The sequence below is a fragment of the Pempheris klunzingeri genome, chromosome 19 (assembly GCF_042242105.1).
Source record: "Pempheris klunzingeri isolate RE-2024b chromosome 19, fPemKlu1.hap1, whole genome shotgun sequence".
Classification (NCBI taxonomy): domain Eukaryota; kingdom Metazoa; phylum Chordata; class Actinopteri; order Acropomatiformes; family Pempheridae; genus Pempheris; species Pempheris klunzingeri.
Window position 1 is genome coordinate 21,617,329 of NC_092030.1, and position 24,681 is coordinate 21,642,009.

Here is a 24,681-nt window from a genome sequence, read left to right on the forward strand (position 1 = left end):
CAAAGAGTGAAGGTGAAATAAACTCCACAGGGTACCTTTAAAACAGAGAGGGGACGCTCCTCCCCCTCCGGTGGACCGCCGTGGGACCTTATTACAGAAAGAATATACAAGTTTGTCAACGGCGAGAGACAAAAAACTTTTCAAATCTGTTTGAAGTGAATCACACACGGTCTAAAAGATCACTTCACAGTCGACAGGATCCAAACTTTATTTGTCTCCCGCCGTTGACGGCCGTGCAGTCTTAATGAAATCAGATCCACCAGGAGGGGGATGAACTTCACCTCTTTATAAGATGCACTGACGGACCAAACGTAGAGAATTTAGTTTTTTAAGGCACCAGTCATCCTGTTCAGAGCGTCGATCTAATCAGTGAGCCGACACTCAAACGTCTCACTAGTGTTACGGTTCAGATGCTGGAGTGTGAATGAAAAGATGCTGGTGAAACTTGTCCCTCGTCCCTCTGAGAGCCATCGATAGACAGTTCAGAGCGTCTCTCTGTCTATCGATGCCTCTGGACCGACGGAGCTGGCCCGGCTGTGTTTGGCTGCCGCCGCTGAGCTGGTTTGCGAACCCACAAACCCCATCAGTGTCTCATCGGGTCCTCGTTGTGTGTTTGGAGCTGATGGCGCTTCTCCCTCTGGTCTCGACTCTGGAAGAGGTCCTGCAGGGCGTTGTCACTCTGCTGCTGCTGCTCCTGGTGTTGGTGGTGCTTCTGGTGACTCTTGGCGTGGTGGATGTGGTGGTTATAGTGCCGGTTCTGCTGCTCGTTGTTCTGGTTGTTGCGGCGCCGGAGGGTGAACGACTTGTGGTAAGTTGCTGCTGATGAAGACGAATGGAGAAGTTACGGTTAACGACGTTTGGACGCACCGTGCAGCCTCGTGACTCTTAACCACGGCTCTTTAAATGTCGGTACTCACGGCTCGTGCAGGTGACTTTGGGGGCGTCCCATTGGCCGTTGGCGCGGCAGCGTATGGTGGGGGTGTGTCTCTGGATGAAACCCTGTTTACAGTGGTAGCGGAGCAGGGAGTTGATCTCGTAGCGAGGCTTCATGGCCCCAAACACACGAGCGTCCTTCACCACAGGCGGCTGCCCACATGAGACTGACGGCAGGAAACAGAGATATTTAACTTTAACCATCCATCTCAAGTCGTGTTTGTGTCCACAAAATGAATTTAAGTCCAGTATTCTCTCCCCACATGAATATACTTTGGTCTCTAAATGTCTGACAACAGTATGAAAAGGATCCCTTTAGAGATAGATCCTTTCTGTTTGACCAGAAACAGCTGTTATAGCAGAGTCTTCAAATGCACCAAACTCCATTAACAAAAACAGTGATTTTACATTCTCTCTCTCTTTTAGCTCCATTTTTGGTCTCCTCCCCCTAATGAGAAACAACGCTGAGACTGAAAGAGAAAACAGTGAAGTTGTGGTGATGGCGGAGCAGGAAGTTCTCTAGTTCTCTAGTAACTTAGTGCTGTATGAGTTTAGTCCTCAGTAAAAGCACTAAATCCTACATTTCCCATAATGCAACATGTAGAAATGCACATTTAAGCTCCACACCTCCAGACAAATGTTCCTCTGAGCCCCGGCTGGGACGCCGTGCATGAATTTGTCCCGTTGAATCTCAGGCGTGTGTGTTTGTGTTCGTACCTGTTCCCTTTTTGCAGGTGAAGGTCAGGTGATAGTTGCAGGGCACGTCGTTCCACTGCCCCCCCTCGTGCCAGATCATCACCACACAGTCCTCTCCAGACTGGAAGAAGCTGTCCGGCTGGTTCGGCCTCCAGTAGTCGTATTGCTGTCGGGACACATGTTCATTATTCGACTTTATTGTGAAACACCCAATAAACATCTGGTTTCCACGACGACGTCATGCTGAGAAATTCAAGATGCTTTCCACAGCTATCCTGCCACAATCACTGTGTGTATAAGAGCTGTGAAACCACCTCCTATCCCCACGAGGAGACGGTGCTTATTCAACAAATGTGACTGTAATTCACAGACGGAGCAGACAGTGGTGCTACTGGGACAACCAACACACACCAACACACACCAACACACACCAACACACACCAACACACACCAACACACACCAACACACACCGGAGGCTTTCAGTAGCTCCACAAAGCTGCTTTAGTGTGTTTAAAGGGGAACTTTTTTAACCCTGGGTCCTACTTTTACATATCCTGGTGTCTGAGTGACTGGTAGGTAGTAAAAGTGTTGGAACTGGTCCAGTAGATCACCTCAGCCAGCAGACACCAAACGTCTCTACAGAGAGAGACCTGGAAGATCCTTCTGGTTTAACCACAAACAGCCGTTATATCGCTCTCTGCACACACACCAGACTCCATTCACTAAAACAGGGATTTTAGAGAACAGGACACAGGAGCTGCTGGTCTGCTGCTGCCTCCATCAGTTTGTTTGTTTGTGTTATTGTGTGTTACACAAATATTGTGTTGGATCTGAACTAAAGCCAGTTTAGACTCTTAAGTTACACAACAACAGAAACAAACAAACTGATGGAGGCAGCAGCAGACCAGCAGCTCCTGTGTTCTGCAGGGTAAAATCCCTGTTTTAGTGAATGTAGTCTGGTGTGTGTGCAGAGAGCCATATAACGGCTGTCATTTAGACAACAAAATATGCACAATTAGGACCCAGGTTACCCTTTAAAAACAAGACCATAAAATCTACATGCATGCTATTGTGCAGCCGCTGACTCCCAAACATGAGACAAACTTCCCCCCAGTAAGGGCGTGCCTCCACTCTGAATGATAACACATTACGACAGCAGAGTCTCCCCAGCATCAGATTTCAGGCCCCGATTTCACTGCATAACTCGGCTCACATGCTTCAGCAGCTGAGCGTTCCCAGCAGATACAACAATGTGTGTGAGGATGTGTCATCATGACTAAGGAACACACAGATGAGTGCAGCGCTCGGTCAGGAGGTGGTGGTTCAGGCAGGTCTCTCCCCAGCACAGTGGAGAGGAGGTCTGGCTATTGTCTTACCATTGGCTTGCCGTCAGTCCATCTGAAGTCTCTCTCAAACATCTTGTCATTGAGGCCGAGCCACTGGTAGTCACTGCCCAGACCTGCAGGGGCAGAACACATCACAGTCTGTAGGTTAAAGGGTAACATCAGTGTTTTAAGACAAGGGCCCTACATGAATATACTTTGGTCTCTAAATGTCTGACAACAGTATGAAGAGGATCCCTTTAGAGATAGATCCTTTCTGTTTGACCAGAAACAGCTGTTATGTCGGTTTCCTCTAATGCACCAAACTCCATTGACAAAAACAGTGATTTTACATCTCAGAACACAGGAGTTGCTTGTCTACAGCTGCCTTGATCGATTAGTGTGTTTGTGTTATTGTGTGGTCAAAAAATATTCTGTTGCATCTGAACTAACCCTTAAAAAACAGTAAAGTCACACAATAACACAAACAAACTAATCGATTAAGGCAGCGACCATCCATGCTCCGCCAGGTAAAATTGCCATTTTTTTCAATGGAGTCTGGTGATGGTTTTAAATCTTGGAGTTGCCGTTTAATTTAACCCCCACAGATGGAAGCATATGATCAGGATTGTTGCTACACAAACGTCTGAGGGTCTGACAGTGAGTTGATTCTGTTTCACAAATTTGTGGTTTCAACATGTGGGTGGCAGCAGCAGCAGCGGTGAATAATCAAGAGTGTGAACAAACAAGAGAGGAACCGTTCAGGCTGAGCTGCCTTCAGGAATGACTCGAGTCTATTTCGTCTCAGTCAGCAGATTTCCCCAATAAACTGAGAGACATGTCTGCATGTTGCTCAACACAGTCAGCTTTAATCGACTGTTTAAACGACTTCATCTGATTTCACTAACACTCGTCAGTGGACTGCAGCAGAGATACGACGGGCCTGTTTCCAAACACGCTGCTCTCTTCAAGTGTACTGACGGGAAGTTGCTTTAAAGACTAGATAAAGATACTTGAGTTCAGCTCATCAGTGAAGGCACAATGAACCATTAAAAAACAAAACTGGATTGGGAGCTTTGCCCTGGGAGCTTTACAGAAGAATCCGGTGTGAGAAAGAGATAATCTCATGTCGACATTCCCAGGAAAAATCACAAGTGGCATCCATCAGACCGTCAGAGAGGCTAGGCGGAACCTGGCGGTGCTGTTTTCTCCCGTTTCTGCTGAGTTGTGAGTTAATATCATCGAACAAAATAAAGATTGATGACTGATACCTCAAAATCAAGTGCAAATCTAAAGCTAAAAAAAAACAAACACCTGCAATTACTACTTCTCGCCACAGGTGCCGCCAAACAGAACAAAGCGGAGATCTTCGAGACTGAAGCTTTAACCAGTAAAATGTTGGGACGGCTGGTGGCGATGATGGCGAAAGCTACAGAAAGGTTAAAACAAGCCCACGGACATGCTAGCTAGCTAGCTCTGTGAGGCTGTGAGCTAAATGCTAAAGTTAGCATGCTAACACGCTCATGCTAAGCAGGTATATTCATCATCTTAGTTTAGCATGTTGGGACGTAGTAATGGGACTGTCTTTAGTATTTGGTCATAAAACCAAGTACATGTTTGACCTGATGACTGCGCTGGATGATCCCTCCCCCTGCCAGTGGACCACCATGGGACCATTTTGGAAAAAATATGTTCGGTCAACGGCAAGAGAATAAAAAAAAAGCGACAATTTTGTAATTCAAGAAAGTCAGTTTGGTGTAAAAGTGCTGAAGTCTCAGACTGAGAAAATATCTAATCAAAAAGACCAAACGTGTGATTTTTTCTAAGCTAAGGCCTCATGGCAGTCCACTGGAGGGGGCGGGGCTTCGCCTCAGACTTACGGTTGACGAACAGCTGCTCCTCCTGTGACAGGATGCTGGCCAGGTGGGCGCCGTGCAGCCGGCACTCCCTCTCAGCGGCGTCCCAGGTCCGGCGGTGGGTGAAGTACTTGTAGCAGTGAGACTGAAACTTCTGCCATCCAAACCCACAAACCTCTGTGTCTGCAGCCAGGGAGGAAATAAACCATTAATTAACTGTTAACGAACGACAAGCTGCTCTCATTATCTACTAGTTATATACATACAAGCATAGAGAAATTATAAAAAAAAGTCAAATAAATAATACGTTAAAGTGGAAAGGATCCGTACAGAAATAGACCAGAAACAGCCGTTATAGCGCTCTCTTCAAACAAACCAGACTCCATTTAAAAAAACAGTACTTTTACCTTGCAGAACGCAGGAGTTGCTGGTTTACTGCTGCCTCGATCATTAAGTTTGTTTTTGTTAGTGTGTTCCATTAATATTATGTTACATCCAAACTAACCCTTAAAAAACACACCAAGGTCACACAATAACACAAACAAACTAATTGATCGAGGCAGCAGTAGATAGTCAAACCCTGTATTCTGCAAGGTAAAATTGCTCTTTTATTCAATGGAGTCTGGTGATGGTTTAAAATATTGTTGCCCTTTAATTTAGCAGCAGTAAAATCATTTTCAAGTTAGTATTTTGTGTCAAATTGTCAATTTCTTTAGTATGAAGCCATGTAAAAAGCGGGATGATGTCCCACTAGCAGTGACATTACTGCAAAACAAACCCCTTCAGGATGATTTTTGCAATAATGACCGGTTTGCTGTTCGATATCCCTTATGTATATAACAACAATATATATATAGAGAGTATGTAAAAATATGTGCATCATACTACAAAACATTACAACAGTGTGATAATAACACTGAGAAATAAATCTTTAAAAGCAAGAATGGTAACAATAAGAATATGTATGCAGAATTAATGGCAGCGTATGTATTTGAATTATTGCACAAAGTGATTCTAACGTGCAGAACAAGAGTTTATACTTCTATATATAAATATATAGCTGCCCAGAGTTGCTTTGGACCATCGCTGCTGTAACAGTGAACGCACTGCAGCTGCACAATAACTTTGATTTGTTTATTTCTCATCTGACTCTGTTGTGGAGGCCAAAGAGGCCGAGACGGAGACAGAGCGCCGAGGTCCAGCTGGGGGATAAAGGCCCCCTTCGCTGAATGAGCTCAATAACACACAGTCAGACTTCATTAACCCTCACAAGCCTCCATTAACACACACACACACACACACACACACATTTAGCTCCACATACGATGACTTTAAGCCACATAATCAGCTCTCTGCTTTGTCAGACTCGGTAAACAATGCCTGGTTTGTATCGGAGGCTTCAGAACAACTTGTGTGCCAACGAAGCCGTGATGGAAAGTTGCTGTCGAGGCTTCGGGGTATGAGCTAGCGTCAGCCCGCCCTCGTCTTAATAACTCCACTGTGCGGCCACCTGGAGGGTCAGGTGAGGCCTCCGGGCTCTCTAATAAATGCAGAGCTTTAATTCGTGACTCTCCTTCTGGCGAAAGAGCAGAGCACAGAATCAGCCTAAACAAACAGAAGATGAAGGAGGCAGCGTTTACCACTGATTCAATGCCACACAGCTGCAAAAGCTTTCCGGCAAGAGCCAATTATCTGTTTTTTCCTCCTTATTTCCACTGGCTGAAAGCTCCGAGAGGACAGCTGTGTCTTTCTATCTCCTGCTGCATGTATCAGGATGGACAGAATACACAGCACGCCTGTGCATAGCTCACATCTAACTGTGTACATGACGCCGTGCACACGCCATACATGCTGCACGCATGGATCGTGCACATGGAAACACCCTGCACTCTGGGAATTGGGGAGTTACACTTTATGCTCACTCCACCTTCTAGCAAGGATTTACCAGAAGAGGTCAAAACAGTACTGCAAAGATTGGAGAGAAAAGCATTTATCGTGTGATGAAATATGAATATGTAACCCGGTAAGAGCTTTAAGCAGCGGAGGAAAGCAACTAAACACATTTACTGAACTTAAAATGGAGAATTTAGTGTTTTTACACCTATTTGTACATATTCTGGTGTCTAAATGACTGGTGGAAGGGAGAGACCTGGAAGATCCTTCTGGTTTAACCACAAACAGCCGTTATATCGCTCTCTGCACACACACCAGACTACATTCACTAAAACAGGGATTTTAGAGAACAGGACACAGGAGCTGCTGCTCTGCTGCTGCCTCCATCAGTTAGTTAGTTTGTGTTATTGGGTGACTTTGGTGTTTCAAAGGGTTCGTCCTGATCCAACACAATAATTGTGTCACACACACTAATGCAAACAAACTAGCTGATGAAGGCAGCGTGTTTTATGTTCTGTGAGGTAAAACTCCTATTTTTCTCAAAGGAATCTGGTGACTTTGACAAAAACTGGAGCTGTAACATCTGTTTGTGGTTTTCTTCTGTACATTTGAGATGTACATATTTCACTTTACATTTATCTGTAAGGTTGTGGTGAGTTAGTGAATCAACTGCTAGCCAACAGCATTAAGAACATTAAAAGCTCCTTATATGTTTCCTGTTTGATTTATTAGCACTCATCCCTAAATAATTGAAGAACTTATTTTCATTCACTGACAAAACAAACAAAACTTTAACAATTCATTTTTCACCCTGCCTATTAAATCTGTCAGTAAATTAGTCCAGTGTTACGACGTTACAATAACAACCAAACCTGGCTATAAACAGGGAATATGGCCTTATCATTTCTTTTTAAAAACATAATAACACATTACTTTTGCTTAAAGAACACTGGGAAAGACATCAGAAATTCTCTGAAAGCTGGTACATTTTCATGGAAAACATTAATCCTAAGGGTCTGTTTGGATGCCTGAATGTCGATTACTTGCTGAGTAATGGCAGAAATATTGGACGGGAAGCTGGAACTAATCTGCAGAGGAGCCGACGCCCAGAGCTGGAGGACACCACCACTGTAAGCCTGCAGCCTGCATCCACCTGTGTGCACTGAATCATGCACGTTCGCTCTGATTTACCAACTTGGGTTTTGTTTTTGTAGCTTTGACCGTCACTGTCAGTGATAATAAGTCTGTAAAGTCAGCAGACAGATTGGAAACAGCCATTTTCAGACCAACTGACCTGCTGTGATTACTATACTATACTATATTACTATAAGTACTGCTGTGTGCACTGCTTTACTGTTCATTAAAGGATCATTACCAACATTTCAGGTGAGCTCACATTCAGTTTGACCCCAAAATAAAGGTGTTAAGATAAAAATTGCGTGTGAAAAACGTAAAGATTTGACCCGTGTGGAGCACTGCAGGCCGAGCATTGTCCTCCTGCAGGGGGCATTTAGGAAAATGCACCAGTTGCATGCAAACATCACAACCCCTGCTTAACGACTCTTTTTATTATGAGCATTTGATCCATTTGCTCTGATGATATTTGGAAAGTAAATCCTTTAAACCCTGTTCAAGTTAGTGGGGGACTGAACTGGAAGTTAACCGAGTGCCCGTGGTCCTTTGGTCTGATCTATGAGCTTCACAATGACCTGAGTGATTTTACACCGAAAAGTCAAACTCAGGGAATAATGAGGTGAACCACCGTTTCCTTTGCCAATACAAAATGGACGACACTAGCAAGTCCAGAATGACCAGATTATTACGACACCAAACCGCCTGAGACATAAACAGACGGCTAAATTGCAGATATGTAGGTGAAGCTGTTTGTTTCAAAGGCCAAGAGTCTGGAGAGCTAACTGCTAACACAAGCTAGTGCGAGTCAATCACAGTAGCTCTCTTAGCTAATGAGCGTGCTAACTGACAGTTAGCTAGCAGTGCAATAAGCTTACAGTTTATTCAACAGATGTATTTGTACCATTGACTCCTGTCTAATTAATGTCTAAAAATATGTCCACATAAAAGTATTTACTAAACCAGAGGAGGTTAAATAAAAGTGGATGGTGCAACGCAGCTAACGAGCATGCTAACTGTCAGTTAGCATGCTAACGAGCATGCTAACTGACAGTTAGCTAGTGGTACAATGAGTTCACAGATATTCAAAAGACGTATTTGTACCATTGACTCCTGTGTCATTACTGCCTAAAAGATTTCCACAACAAAACTGGAAAAACACAATAAAAACTGCATAATTTGTGGTAGAACAAGCTAACAAACAGCTAACAAGCTACGATAGCTCTCAGATCTCTTGATATTGTTCAGTGGTGCAAATCTAAAATCCACTAATCATTGTGATTCAGTTGTTACTGATGGATTTTACCACATTTTCACCTGCAAACATGTCAAATTAACGTAAATTCCTCCACAAAACGATAAAAATAGACCAAAGTTGGAAGAAAAGCCTGGATTCTTTTGATTCTACGCTTGTTTTCATGGCTCAGACTGCAGCACCAGTGTGGTTCTGTGACCGCTCACCTTGTTCACACAGCTCTCCTGCATAGCTGGGCAGGCAGAGACAGGTGAAGCCGCCGACTCCGTCCTGACAGGTGGCTCCATTCAGACACGGGTTCGACTGGCACTCGTCAACATCTGCAGACACAACACAAGCCTGCATTATCCCACATGGTCCGTCTGTCAGTACGGGGTCAATACGGTGTGTGTGTGTGTGTGTGTGTGTGTGTGTAGGTGTGTGTACCTGTCTCACAGTACTGCCCAGTGTATCCAGGTGCACAGACGCAGATATTTTGTGCTTCCTTTTTGTAGCAGGAGCCTCCATTTTGACAAAAACTGGTGGAGCAAGGCAGGAGGTCTAAAAAACACAATGAACCTACCGTCAACCTGCTGCATTTATGGCTGCACATTTGGTTTTAGCACCTTAGTGATCATTTTTTACTCTAATATATTCATTATTTTGTCGTATGTGTGCCCTTATCTTATCTTATCTTATCTTATCTTATCTTATCTTATCTTATCTTTTCTTATCTTATCTTATCTTGCTAGGATGCAAAAAAAACACTGGAAAAAGTGTCATTGCACTTACTGGAGCACAAAGTTAAACATGCTGCTGTGACGTTTGCACCTCTGAGGTATCTACAGGCTGAAGCTCTGATAATGAAGCTGGTGTACCTCTGGTGTTCACAGTGCTCGCCTCCACAGAATAAGCTGAATCGGTGCCGCTCTCCGGCTGCTCGGTGGCCGGGGTCTCCTCTGGAATCGGAGGGCGCCCCTCCACCAGAGAGGGGACTATTTCTCTGTCATAGTGTGGAAACTCGTCCTCCGGTAGAGGGGTGGCCCCGGGGTCAGGGATGAGGGCCCACTGCGGGATGGAGTGGGGGCTGTGGTCGAAGGTGAACAGGGGCGACGTGGTGGGAAGCGTCGGCCGGTTTGCGGGCTGCGTGCGCGGCTCGGTCTGGTCTCGGTGAAGCTCGGTGGGGCTCGTGGTCGTACTGACGGGATGTTTCTTATCATCTGCGGCGGCGAGGGGCGGGAAGGTGGAGGTTTTAATGTCTGCGGTGAGTGTGGTTTGGTCTCCGAAAGTCACAGCTGCCACATCTGGTAAAACAGTAAGAGTGACCTCAGTAGGAAGGGCAGCCGGACCACCCTGCTCCCCAGGATCCTCCCGCTCTCCGGACAGCTGCTCTGCACCTGAGCCCGTCTCTGCGACCGTGTCCACAGGCGGTAAAACCACCGGCACCTCTGTGGCTTGAGTACCTGCTGCTGGCTGAGGCTGCTGGGTGTGCAGGGAGGAAAAAGTGGGTGGTGGCGTACTGGTGAATGTGGGCTTCTCTGGTGGGTAAACGTCCTGTCCCGAAGCCTCGTCTTCTCCAGAGGCAGAACCTTCCACGTCCTCCCTCTGGGTCTGGGTGGTGGTTTTCGGTGACTGTGTGTCGGGGATTAAAGTAGGAAGCTCCGTGCCTCCGATTTCTGCCTCATCCGTCATCACGCTGGACTGACTCCCCGCAGCCGGGGTGGGCAGAGCGTCGCCTGCAGAGCCTTCATGAGCGCAACCGGTCTCGTCGTCGGTGCAGCGACTCGTAGACCCTTCGATGTCAATGTCGGGCTTGGAGACACCGGGGGAGACGGGGCCCGATGGTGTGGTGGGTGCTGGTGATGTGATGGTGCTTCTCGTTGTGGTCTCATCACCTGGTTCTTCAGTTTTAACTAAGCCAGTGAGGACGTCAGGGACCCTGTGGGCCTCGCTGCCCGAGCCTGTAGCCACAGCATCACTGGGTTCCTCCGTGGGCGTCTCCCCGGTCTGGATTTCTATGGCGCTGTGGTCAAACGGCGTCACGCTCTCCTCCGTTTCCTCTACTTCCTCCGCCTCACCGACCCGGACTGGAGTGGCCGTCTCAAACTGATCCCCCCTGGCTTCCTCCGGCAGCTTCGTCTCAAACGTCACCTGAATGGATCAGGACAGAAGGTCGATGACTATGATCTGTTCACATCCTGGTGTCTGAAGGACTGGTAGGTACTAAAAGTGTTGGAACTGGTCCAGTAGATCACCTCAGCCAACAAAGTAGGCCCACTAAAGAGTGTTATTCTAAGTGTGTGACAGCATCATGGAAAGGATCCCTACAGAGAGAGACCTGGAAGATCCTTTTGGTTTAACCACAAACAGCACACACACCAGACTACATTCATAAAAACAGGGATTTTAGAGAACAGAACACAGGAGCTGCTGGTCTGCTGCTGCCTCCATCAGTCAGTCTGTTTGTGTCACTGTATGAGTTTGGTGTTTTAAAGGGTTAGTTTGGATCCAACATAATATTTGTGTAGCATAAAATAACAACAAACTAACTGATTGAGGCAGCAGCAGACTTCAATGTTCTGCTAGGTTAAATTACTGTTTTTGTCAATGGAGTCTGGTGTCAGAATAACACTCTGAGCCTGTCAGTGGATCAAACAAGCTCTTTTAGTGGACCTACTGTGATCAGGTGCAGTTGTGCCAAAGGATCACGTTGCAGTCATTGCAGCCCGTTTGGTGGCTGCTGGCTGAGGTGATCTACTAGACCAGTTCCAACACTTGTACTACCTACAAGCTCTCGTTTAACTTAGAGAATACAGTGCTGTCAAACAGGACACGTGATGGAGAAAACTACACAATATCTGAACCCAGAGTTCTGTGTTAATCAGATACTCTAGTGAATAGATGGTACCTCGTGTTTCCCATTGACGAAGCTGATGGCCGGAGGGAGGTCGACGGGAGAGGGCTCCAGAGGGTCCACGTCTCCGCTGCCCTGGACGGCCTCGCTGGTCACCCGGGAGAGGTCAGTGATCTGAGGGAAGTGGGACTGGGGGCCGTCGAGGGCCTTCACAGGCTGGTTCAGGATGTCCAGGATGTGGTCGACTAGAGACGGACAGAAAAGTGACTATTTATTCTGTTTGTTTATTTACTGAATGATGAACCTCGACAACATGATGATGTGTGAATTTTATATTTCTGTATCTGTAATAAAACTACAGCTGATTCCTTTTCTTCAGTTCTTTACTTTGAATTCTATAAATGTGTTTTCCTTCATAGAGGCAACTGATCAATAGATTCAGTCATGTCTGGTTTGTCTGGTCTCAATCTGTTAGTTTGTTTCTGTTGTTGTGTGTTACAAAAATACTGTGTTGGATCTGAAAGAAACCTATTAAACACAAAATTCACAAATTAACTGATGGAGGCAGCAGCAGACCAGCAGGTCCTGTGTTCTAAAATCCCTGTTTTAGTGAATGTAGTCTGGTGTGTGTGCTGTTTGTGGTTAAACCAAAAGGATCTTCCAGGTCTCTCTCTGTAGGGATCCTTTCCATGATGCTGTCACACACTTAGAATAACACTCTGAGCCTGTCAGTGGATCAAACAAGCTCTTTTAGTGGACCTACTGTGATCAGGTGCAGTTATTGGCACCACATTTCTCATTTAACTCTTCTGAATTTCCCCAAATATTACAGTACAGAACTTGTACTTAGTTACTCTCCACCTCAGCAACATCCTCAATGTGGCTTCAGGGCCCCAGAATTACTAAATGTGATGGGGGGGTTTGGTGTAGGGGCCACACACACACACACACACACACACACACACACACACACACACACACACACACACACACACACACACACACACACACACACACACACACACACACACACACACACTGACTAAAACACCAGTGCTCCTGTGTTTGTGGCCCCCCAGCCCAGTGGTGCCATCCTCCAGGAGCCCTGTTTATTATTGAAATGCTGAGGGCGTATTCAGTTGCAGGTAATATATCACCACTGGTCTGTGTGAGGCCCACCGACGCTCTGCTGCCACGTCTCGGGGAAATTAGGAAAATTGAAGCATTGAGTGTTTTAATGAAAACTTCCTGTTTGGTTGGGGATCAAGTTCAGAGTCACACAGAGGCCTTTTTGACCGACATGTTGTGGCTAACGCAGGTTAACCAGTTAAACTTGGTGTGTTTCTGTTCGTCCTCACACAAAATAAAGGTACCCGTGCTCAGGGCTCTGTTTGCATCGTGCTTTCTTTGCCCCAGTTCCCACGATATAGCTTCCATGTGTACCATAAAGTCTTAATGGACACACAGGCGTGCATTGTTAGAGAGCCGCCTGCAGCACCGACCGGCACTTAACCGCCCAGATACACACCGTGGCTGCTTCTAATAAACATCAGACACAATGTACATAAACAGCTGAGACACTGAACCGAGAGAGAGGTCGTGTTTTAGCTTTATGTTGATCAATACATTTCTAATGCTGACCAGAACGTGTCTGTAGCATCAACCAAACCAAAAGTCCTAAATATCCTGGTGTCTAAATGACGGTTAGGTAGTAAAAGTGTTGGAACTGGTCCAATAGGTCACCTCAGCTGACACCTATGAAACAATCGATCAAAGTAGGTAGGAAGATCCTTTTGGTTTAACCACAAACAGCCGTTATATCGCTCTCTGCACACACACCAGACTACATTCACTAAAACAGGGATTTTACCTCACAGAACACAGAGTTGCTAGTCTAGTTGCTATGACTTTGGTGTCTTAACACATAAGTTTGGATCAAAACAAACTTTGTAAAAACCCAATAAAATGCACAATAACACAAACAAACTAACAGATCGACGCAGCGATAGACCAGCAAGTCCCAAATTCTGTGAGGTTAAATTTCTATTTTAGTGAATGTAGTCTGGTGTGTGTGCAGAGAGCGATATAACGGCTGTTTGTGGTTAAACCAAAAGGATCTTCCAGGTCTCTCTCTGTAGGGATCCTTTCCATAATGCATGATACTTTGTGTGGTGCAGTTCTTCCAAGCCTGACAAAAGGGCTCAGATTAACAGCCTTGCTTAAAAGTTAAATTAACTGCCAAAAATATAACAAAATAAATATCGGACGAGACTCTGGAGCTGAAACAACATTCCTACAGTTCTTTAAACTGAAACCTTGGTCTTAAAACGTTAGTGAACTCTCATCAGCAGCTCCCCGGAGACAATAAAAGGTGAACAATCTGTGGTTGCTGTCGACTTTCAGACCAAAAGAAACAAGAGTCATTAGCTCTGATGTATTTGACTACTCGTGATGTGTTTAGAGCTCGTTTAGCGAGCAGAGACGACTGACTTCATAACTTTCCACATCAGTGTGTGTTTGTGTCGGCACACGTATAGAAAAAGGTGACTGAACATCAGGCTTGTCCTCGGGGAGCAAACACACACGAGCGGCTTACAGTCCGACCTCTGACAGCACGAACATGAGGTCACTCTGTGAGATAAATGTTCACGCTGACAGAGCGAACAGCTTCGCTTGAAATGTGAGACTGTCGGGTCCCAAAGAGGGAAATACAGCAAATACAAGAGGAAAGACAGCCAGCAGCACCGATGTGTTAGAGCACAGTGGAGTTTACTTCAAAACTTTTGTGTAAAAACAGGAGGATTTTATGTTAAATTCTGAATTTCTACCTCTCTGAAGCATTAGATTGTCCTGGGAGAAGGAATGGCTCTTTTTTTAATCTCAAATTTAACATAAACAACCACACAAATCCCACGAGGACGTCCATTACGTCATGTTTAAAACAGTCTTTATAAGAATGATTGGCAGCGACTGGATCTGAAGACTTAAAGGGACAGTTTGGGTTTTTTGGAGTGTGGTTGTCTGAGCTCCTACAGCGTTAAGCAAAAGAAGTTACAAAGCTGGGGGAGGGGGGTTATATTTCAAGGAAAAGTCACAAATTTATGAGGAAAAAAACTCTAACTTGAATATTCTCTGAGATGATAAAGTCATACATTTCCAACAAAAAACAATCAGAATTTCTGAGATTAAGGTGGTAAAATTACAAGAAAAAAACTTGAATACTCCACCAGACTCCATTGACAAAAATAGTAATTTAACTTTGCGGAGCACAAGCCACAACTCAAAACACCACAGACAGACAACAAAACAAACATACTAACTAACTGATGCAGGCAGCAGCAGAGCAGCAACTCCTGTGTTCTGTGAGCTAAAATCGCTGTTTTTTTCAATGGAGTCTGGTGTGTTTGAGGAGAGAAAGTTCCCAGTCAGAAGGAGCCGTGTGATAACGATGTAAAAACTAAATATAGTTCAGATTTAAACTGATGTTGATTTTGTTTTCTCTCTTTCTGACTCACCTGACTGGTTTCGGTCTTGCACGTTGACGATGATGAGGTGGAAGGGTGGCTTCGCCGACGAGTTCCTGTCCAAAGGAGCGGCCGCTGATTGGTCGAGGTCAAAGGTCAGGGCGGTGCCGGGGGTGACGTCCTCTTTAAAAACCACCGCGGGTTGTTGTCCCACCTCTCCGGGCCCGACTGGGAGGCCCGGTCCTGGAGTGGGGGCGTCCGGCGGGGTGACGTGGTCCGGGCTGACCCGGGGAACCCCTGATGGCGTCGACCGCTCCGACCCGGCGGCGGCCTCCGGGCGCCAGCTTGGACTCGATGTGGTTTCCACCCACACCGGAGTGGTGACCACCTCCGCCCCACCTGAACTGTCATCGCTGCTGCCTCCCTCCCCGCTGCCGCTGCTCTCCCCTCGGCCCGACCCCGCCGTCCCCCCCTGGGAGATGTCGAGGTGCTCGGGCTGCGAGCTGGTGGTGGGCAGAGGAGGGAGCTGCATGGGGAACAAGATGTCTCCTCTCTCTGGCACCGCGTGGACCCCGAGCGAGGAGCTGAAGTCTTTGACGTCATAGTCGTCAAACGTGGCCGTGGGGGTCACGGGGGTCGTGGTGAGGTCTGACTGTGTGCGAGGGGCGCCGTGCTGGACCGTCGAGGCCGTGTGCGGCCTCTCCGGAGTGTTTGTCTGAATCTCAGCTCTTTCGGGCACAAACAGCGGCCCGGGCGTCGGCGTGCGGGGGCCCTCGGTGGTGCTGCCCTCCGCCGGGGTCGTCGGGGGACTCGTGGTGGTCGGCTCTGGTAGTTTGGCTGCAAGAGACGGGAACACAGAGGAGGAAACAGAAATCCATGTTATCCTGCTCATAAACTGATCTGGAGCACTAAACTCCGTGTAGTTCATCCTCTGGGGAACATGAACATCTGCACTAAATCTCAGTGAACTACAGCAGAGCTCTGCGAGGTATTCGCAGCCCGGCAGAGATCACATCAGTTACATCCCAGAGAAAATGTTTACAGAATGAATCAGTGTCGTTGTGACTCATTAAAAAAACGGTATTATCTGGGAAACGCTGACGACGCCGACGCCGCCAGACCGCCGCTAGCTTGCAGCGGGCTATAAAAGGACATGCAGCAGCTGGGATTTTTGAAACATGAAGTCAGCCGTCAGAAATAAAACAGTCGGTGGCGTCAGAGCAGCAACAGACGTGAACTACGGAGGCCTGGATGGGAGCGAATCCATCTTCTTCTTCTTCTTCTTCTTCTTCTTCTTCTCTCTCCAAACATGTTTACGTTTCCGATCAGGCTTTTGTTGCAAAGGCCTCTTCAGAAACGGGCTGTGATGCTAGTGAAGATTTATATCTCATTATGGTGGAATATATACCATATGAGAGGGGGGGGGCAGGAAACACAATGCTCTCCTTTGTGCAGCTCTGAGTGCTGACTTCATGTAGTTGGCGTCTTGGGAGTAAGCAGCAGAGCTTTGAACGTCACTGACATAATGCTTTAATAAACCAGACCTAATTGGCCTCCCCCCACCCCCCCAGCTGTCAGGGACACGTATGGACGGACGGCCAGGGTAGGTGGGGTTCCCCTTTTCTCCTTCTCCCTCTCAATTTTCCACTCTTTTCCAGGTTTATTTGATGCTTCACTTGACTACTTCCATCATATTCTACTTTATACTTCTATGTACTGAGTGCAGCTACTCTTTCAGAGAGGGCTTTTACATTCAAAATATTTAATAAGATTATGAAATACAATGTAATGATGAACACTTTGTGCTTGCAGTGCCTGTAAGATCCTTTTTATTTCACCAGAAGCAGACATTTTAGCACTCTTTCTAACACCACCAGACTCCATTGACAAAAACAGTTATTTTACCTGTCAGAAAAAACACAGGAGTTGCTGGTTTACCGCTACTTTATTTGTGCTATTGTGTGTTACATAAACATTGTGTGGCATCCAGACAAACCATTTAAAACACCAAAGTCACACAATAACACAAACAGACTAACTGATAAAGGCAGCAGTGGACCAGCAACTCCCGTGTTCTTAGACATAAAATCCCTGTTTTAGTGAATGGAGTCTGGTGTGTGTGCAGAGAGCGATATAACGGCTGTTTGTGGTTAAACCAAAAGGATCTTCCAGGTCTCTCCAACACTTTCTGTACCTACCAATAGGGCCCAGGTTTAAAAACACCAGAATGACCCTTTAAGTAGGACTATTACTTGTACCAGAGCAGTCTGACAGTTCTCTTACTTAGGGGATGTTACTGTTTCTTCATGCTAAAGGTGTTCGCTGCCTGCAGTCTCCGGGGACGAGCCGACCCTGGCCTCGGCCCCGCCCCGACAGATATGATGTCATGTGTTTGGCGAGCTGCAGTCATCTGGCGGGGCTGGGGTCTGTCCTCACGCTGTCACTCACTCCGCTGTACATTACCCCTCTCTCCCCCCCTCTCTCTCTCTGCCTCCCCCACAGCTCTGCCACCTCACTCACAGCTTGGCAGGACACATCACACAGCTTTAAGCTTCAGAAAGTACCTCCACGCTGCCAGAACATGTGACTGCTCGCAATTATATCATCTGTGAGGAATCATACTCGAAGAGCATAATGGGTTCCTGTGCTGCACGGCTGCTTCTGACTGAGCTGAACTCTGGTTTGAAACTGTGTGTGTGTGCTTTGAGTGCGTTTTAATGGTGATGTTACTTGTGGGAAAAGTAGATCCCTCCTCTTTTCTTTTCCACCGTCTGTGTTTGGGCAGGGTCGAGCTGCGAAGCTTCAGGGACTTGTCCCCTTTCTGCTGTATCTGTGTTAGAGTGCATGACTTGGGTTTTCCCCTCATAAAAACAGGCCAGAGGGAGTTTACTCTCCTCTCGTCTGCGTCTGACCGCTGGTTTTGGTCTCTGCTGACACTTCCACACGCTTAGCGCCGCAACACACCTCAGCGTTTATGTAGCGAGGTGACGTTCTGTGTCTGTGATGGGGGGTGGTGGTGGTGGTGGTGGTGGTGGGTGGGGGGGGGGGGGGTGGGTGGGTGGGGGGGGGGGGGGGGGGGGGGGGGGGGGGGGGGTCGGCCTGCAGCTCCATGACCTGAATCTGTGCCCAGGCTGAGAAAAGGGGAGGAGACCAGTGAATCTGCAGATACCTGCTTACAGAAAGACTCCAAAGAGGCTGCACATAACTCTGACCTCAAGATGATTCACCGCGCAGGAAAGCATCCAAAGCATCTTCCACTTTAGACGCCGTGTCTTGTGAAATGTTGGATATTTTTATCCCCTCGCGCCTCCTGAAATTATTCAGATTAAACCAGACGAAGCCAAAGACAATAACTGATTGGTCGATGTGAAGCTGCACGAAGGAGCCGAACCAATCGGTCGATCGTGGTCGTGACAGGTGAGTCTGTCTGCACGACGCTTAGCCAAAGATCCTCTAATAATGAAGATGACTCACTTCCTGTGGGCGTGGTCGCCTCGTTGTGAGCGTCCGGCGGCTTCGTTAACTGTTTAACATCAATTAACAGCAACTAAAGCTGTTTAGTGTTTAATATCAGTCTGACTGGAGGTTGTAGTCAGCTGCTGTTCAGGTGTTGTTGTTAGCTTCCATGCTAACTAGCTTTGAGCTTTAAACCCACATGACACAGATACAGGAAGTGATGCTTAAGTGGATCGTCTCTGTTTTAACGTGAACCAAAGACAAACTAACGTCCTCAGTGACTCTGAAGCTGTTTCTGATAGAAAGCCGTCACTCTACACCTGCTGTGGTCCAAAGCTAGTTAGCATGGAAGCTAACAACAGCAGCAGGCTAACAGCTGGTAAATTAGTTTGATAATGAGGTTTTTACTTCATTTACAGTATCTTTAATATTATAATATATATTATTTAATATTATTATAATTTAGTACCTTTAATCGATCTAGAAAAACAACACTTTCCCTCCAGCAGCATCAGACGCTCCCGCGAATGATGAGTAAACAACGTTCACATGTTTTTATCATGTGACGGCGCCCTCTAGTGGGGGGAAGAGGAAGAGGAAGAGGTTCACTTCCTGTTTCCTACCAACTGTCAGCGTCGTTTTCCTTTAACCATGAGACCGAATCAGAGGCACAAATTTAGAGGAAAAGGTTTTTCCCGTCACGGAGCCACATGGCTTCTCTGTGTACGGTTTGATCGACCTCATCACGCCACTGACGCCGCCGCTCACTGTGTATTCTGCCTGCAGTGGACGACTCCATCAAGGAGAAGGACGAGGAAACAGAAAAACGACTCTTCTGACGATTCTTTCTTGGAAATCGACCACTTTGAACTTGGAAAAGAGTTTTATCATTTTAATCTTGAAATATTTCTCTGCATTTTTGTTTGTTCTTTCTTTTCTTTTTCTTTTACCTACAACTGTCCAAACACACAGTCGTGTAGTTTTGGAGGCACTGACGTCTTGCTGATAGAGGTCAGACCATAAAAAGACATATTTAGTCACTTCATTTCTCCCCCTTTGCTCTGGAACATGTCGGAGAAGTTTCCCTCTTCAGAGAAATCGTAGAGAAAATCCAGCTACAGATTCAGATGCAGCTCATCACTGTGACCCCGTGACCCCTCACAGGACCTGAACATCCCCTGCAGCCTTGTTCCCCCTCCCCTGAATCCCGTCTTACCCTTGAAGCAGAAAGCGCCGTGCTGCTCGCCGGGGTCCGGGTAGCCGGTTTGGTTTTCATACTTGTAGAGCGTGCGGACGCCCAGCAGGCCTCCGCCGCACTGAGGCCGGGGGACGGTGACGGGGTAGCGGACGCTGCCGTCGGACAGCCAGGAGTAGTCGCAGCGGTTGAGCCCCGCCCTCCAGGCCGCGAACAGCTGACCGGGCGACGCCAACACGGCCTCGTGCTTCTCACACTCCACACTCGCCTGCTGGAAGGTGAGTTTGTTGGTGAGAGAAGGAGGATAGAAGACCTCACCTTCACAGAGAGAGAGGGAGAGAGTACATTAAAGGTTTAGTACGTAGTTTCTTTACAAGTCACAGGAAAGGATCTGATAATTAAACTTAATTGTGTGATTATTAAATAAACTTAAGATTGTTTTTTGGTACTGACTGGATTATTTGTCTCGACTTTTCCCATTTTATAAAACTGAAAAGATCCCTGCAGAGATACACCTGTAGGATCCTTTCTGTTTAGCCAGAAGTAGCAGTTATAATGCCGTCTTCAAAGCCACCAAACTCCATTCATAAAAGTACTAATTTTATGCCACAGAACACAGGAGTTGCTATTCTACTTTTGCCTCCATCAGTTATTTTGCTTGTGGTATTGTGTGTTACAAACATATTGTGTTGGATCTGAACTAACCTTTTAAATCACCAAATTCACACAATAACACAAACGCACTGACTGATGGAGGCAGCAGCAGTTCCTATGTTCTGTTCTCTAAAATCCCTGTTTTAGTGAATGTAGTCTGGTGTGTGTGCTGTTTGTGGTTAAACCAAAAGGATCTTCCAGGTCTCTCTCTGTAGGGATCCTTTCCATGATGCTGTCACACACTTAGAATAACACTCTGAGCCTGTCAGTGGATCAAACAAGCGTATTTACCGTGTAGTTTATCTACGTAGCAGTATACGTCGTATTCCTCCGTGGGGTCGCGGACGCCGTACGATCTGACGCCCGGCCTGTTCAGCAGGTTGCCTGCACAGCCCGCACGGGGCACTGTGATTGGATATCTGGAAAAAACACAAAATAAAAAGCAGCACAAAGAATTTAAACAGACTCATTTGGAAACAGATATTTTAAACTTGTTTCAAGAGGCAGAGCTTATGGAAGCTCATTTCAGCCAATGTGATGAAAAAAGATCCTGTAAGTAAAGTAAATAGTGGCTCAGTACCTGGAAATAAGAAGAAAACTTCTCAAAATAATGAAAATCACTCCCAAAATAAGGTGAAAGTTTGTCAAAATAATGAAAAACTTTCATAAAATAAGAAGAATAGTTCTCAAAATAATGTTTTAGTATCTCAGAATAACAAAACTCAAAATAATGACTTTATATCTAAAAATACTGGAAAACATTCATAACGTAATAAGAAATTTAATATTAGAAGATTTAATATTACAAAATAACAAGAAACTTGACAAGAACATTATTTGAAATAAGAGAAATTGACAAAACAATGAGAAACTAAAAATAATGACTCATATCTCAAAATAACATGAGAAACTTTAATGGACTGGAGGTTTCTGCGGTGTTAACACACACCTGACCGACTGGTCGGCGAGCCAGCCGGCGTCACACTGGTCGAAGCCGTCCTCGAAGGCCGCCGTCAGTTGTTCAGGTGTGGCGATGGCGGCGCCGGCAGAGAGACACGCCCCCACGGCGGCAGGATAATCCAGAGTGTAGCGGCTGGTGTTGGCTCTGTAGTGAAACACGACACCTGGAGGGAGATCGGAGACTTTACAGTTCTTCCTGCTTTTCTTTTTCCTGTATTCTCATTAAATATATTTCTTTAACAAATAAACGATCACACAGATTTCTGTTCGTTTACGTGACGGTGGATTAGATGAGAATGGTTTTGTTTAGGGGCTAAAAATCACAGGTATGTTTTAATCACTAAACTTGTATTTCAATTTCAAGACAAAACAAACAAAAAGATAAACAGTTTTTCTCATAAATTAGCTGCTTTAATTGCGGAAATTCAGAATTTTGTTCTTGCAAATAAATTATTTTATCATCCAAGTCAATATTCACATTTATTAGTTTATTTTTCCCCCAGAAATTTTTGTTTTTGGCAGAAATTTACGACTTTAATCTCAGAAACTCAGAGATATTAAATTTACCATTTTGATCTTAAGGAGTTTTGTTCATTTCTATTCTATTTCTAATATTATCTGTGTATTGATACTGTACTGTCCCTTCAAAGCTTTCAACATTCAGGAGGATTATGTGCCATTAATGGGACAGTTTGGATGGTTTGAAGTCTGCTTGCCTGAGGTCCTCCATCGTCTGAACTCAAGCCGTTCTCACCAGACTCCATTGACAAAATCAGTCATTTTACCTCACAGAACACAGGAGCTGTCTGTCTGCTGCCTCAATAGGTCAGTTAGTTTGTGTGTGTTGTCGTCTGACTTCAGTGTTTTAAATGACATTAAATCTGATCCGAGCTAATGAGTTAGTCTGTTGATCGAGGCAGCGGCAGACCAGCAACTTGTGCTCTGCGGAGTAAAATTGCTGTTTTTCTCAATGGAGTCTGGTGGGTTTGAAGAGCTAAACACAATGTAGACTTAAAATGATGTTTATTTTCTCAGGTGGGCCTTTTTTAGGAGGCTAAACTGTGTTTTCCTGCTGAGCGTCTGTACACTTCAAACTAACCTTTATCTAAACTAACCTTTATCTAAACTAACCTTTTAAAGTGGAAGCTAGCATCTTTGTGGCTGCCCTGACATGATGGGACGCAGCAGGTAGGTACGTCCTCTCCTGTGGACATTATATGACCCTAAAGATTCACCCCTGACAGAAACCGAATATCCGCCGCGATAGAAAGTCCAGCTCATTATTCGACAGTAAAGAGAAACACAAGCCAGCCAGTAATTTCAGCTGTCATCCTCAGACTATATGTATCTGTTGTCCGGCGTCATTAGGTCCTTTATTTTCAGCTGGACGGGAGGATTATTATACCGTCAGCGAGGGCGTTCTGGCAGAGGCTCAGGAGGATGTTAAATGGAGAGTTGTGTGTCACTCATAGGCAGCGTCTTTGTCCAGATCCCCCCGACAAAGAGTCCTGTTCAGTGATAATGTGGAATCTGTGGCCTGGCTCAGTTGTCACATATTTGTCCCCACAGCGTTTCCACTGCATGAACTCTGTGACATTTACTACCAGACGGTGTGTTAAACAGCCGAGACCTTTCATACAAACTGCTATTTATATAAGTAGATAAATCACTTGTTTACCTGGTCTTCTGTGCACCCTGAAGGATCCAGGCTCTCAGGTATATTTAACCCTGGGTCCTCTCTGTCCACATCCTGGTGTCTGAGTGACTGGTAGGTAGTAAAAGTGTTGGAACTGGTCCAGTAGATCACCTCAGCCAGCAGACACCAAACGGGCTGCAATGGCTGCAACGTGATCCTTTGGGACAACTGCACCTGATCACAGTAGGTCCACTAAAAGAGCTTGTTTGATCCACTGACAGGCTCAGAGTGTTATTCTAAGTGTGTGACAGCATCATGGAAAGGATCCCTACAGAGAGAGACCTGGAAGATCCTTTTGGTTTAACCACAAACAGCACACACACCAGACTACATTCACTAAAACAGGGATTTTAGAGAACAGGACACAGGAGCTGCTGCTCTGCTGCTGCTTTGATCAGTTAGTTTGTTTGTATTATTGTGAGACTTTGGTGTGACTCAATGTGACTTTGGGTCCAAACTAATGTGTTAGTCCAATGATTGAGGCAGTGGTAGCACAGTGAACTCCTGTGTTCTGTGAGCTAAAATCCCTGTTTTTGTGAATGTAGTCTGGTGTGTGTGCAGAGAGCGATATAACAGCTGTCAGTGGATCAAACAAGTTCTTTTAGTGGACCTACTGTGATCAGGTGCAGTTGTCCCAAAGGATCACGTTGCAGCCATTGCAGCCCGTTTGGTGGCTGCTGGCTGAGGTGATCTACTGGACCAGTTCCAACACTTTCACCACCTACCAGTCACTCAGACACCAGGAGAAATACCAGACTTGAATAATACTTTTGCAGCTTCTGCTTCGACAGCAGCAGTGAAGTCTCGGCCAGCTTCACACATCTGGATCCAGTTTGTAGCTTCTTCATATTGACCATTAACTCCACCAATAAAAGCTGAGAATTGGCAGCGTGCGCTTGTTTTACTCACCAGTGACGTTGAGGCTGACGGTGTCCTGGGTGTCTTCCATCCCGTGCATGACCTCACAGCGGTAAAGCCCCGCGTCGCTCGCCCTGAGACGGGTTATGATGAGGGAGGCGTCCCCGACCGACAGCGGGTAGCTGGGCACCGACACCCTGCTCCTGTACTCCTGCCCCACCTTCACCGCCCCCTCCTGGGACACCAGCACCACCTTCTCCCCCTGCGCCTCCAGCTTCGTCCACTTGATCCTCAGCTGGTCGTCGGGCCCCGGCGTGGACCGAGGTCCGGGCGTGGGCGTGGTGTGTGAGGGGGTGTGCGAGGGGGTGTGTGAGGGGGTGTGCGAGCAGCCGCTGGGGGGATCTGGCTGTATGGAGAAGTGGCAGGGCAGCACCACCCGTCCGGACAGAGAGCCGCTCGCCGGAGAGCTCGTCTCCAT

General features: G+C 46.3%; 1 protein-coding gene across 1 annotated transcript; it reads right to left on the reverse strand.

The window, feature by feature from the left end:
* Positions 1-583: 583 nt before the first annotated feature.
* Positions 584-24,681, reverse strand: LOC139219263 (brevican core protein-like). The gene is made up of 13 exons (XM_070851073.1): positions 24,616-24,681; positions 24,255-24,546; positions 21,639-21,813; positions 20,981-21,108; positions 20,057-20,353; positions 10,962-10,967; positions 9,514-9,627; positions 9,294-9,407; positions 4,833-4,991; positions 3,007-3,089; positions 1,651-1,795; positions 918-1,100; positions 584-819 (listed from the first exon to the last, which is right to left on the reverse strand). The coding sequence occupies exons 1-13, from the start codon at positions 24,679-24,681 to the stop codon at positions 584-586; spliced, it is 1,998 nt and encodes a 665-aa protein (XP_070707174.1).

What these genes read in the sequence shown, in the direction of transcription:
- LOC139219263 (XM_070851073.1), bottom strand. Translation starts at nt 24,681, where the DNA reads ATGGAGACGAGCTCTCCGGCGAGCGGCTCTCTGTCCGGACGGGTGGTG. An exon ending in CGTCAGCCTCAACGTCACTG is followed by an intron (nt 21,814 to 24,254) that starts GTGAGTAAAACA and finishes ATCTCCCTCCAG; the next exon opens with GTGTCGTGTTTCACTACAGA. An exon ending in CAAAGTCACCTGCACGAGCC is followed by an intron (nt 820 to 917) that starts GTGAGTACCGAC and finishes CGTCTTCATCAG; the next exon opens with CAGCAACTTACCACAAGTCG.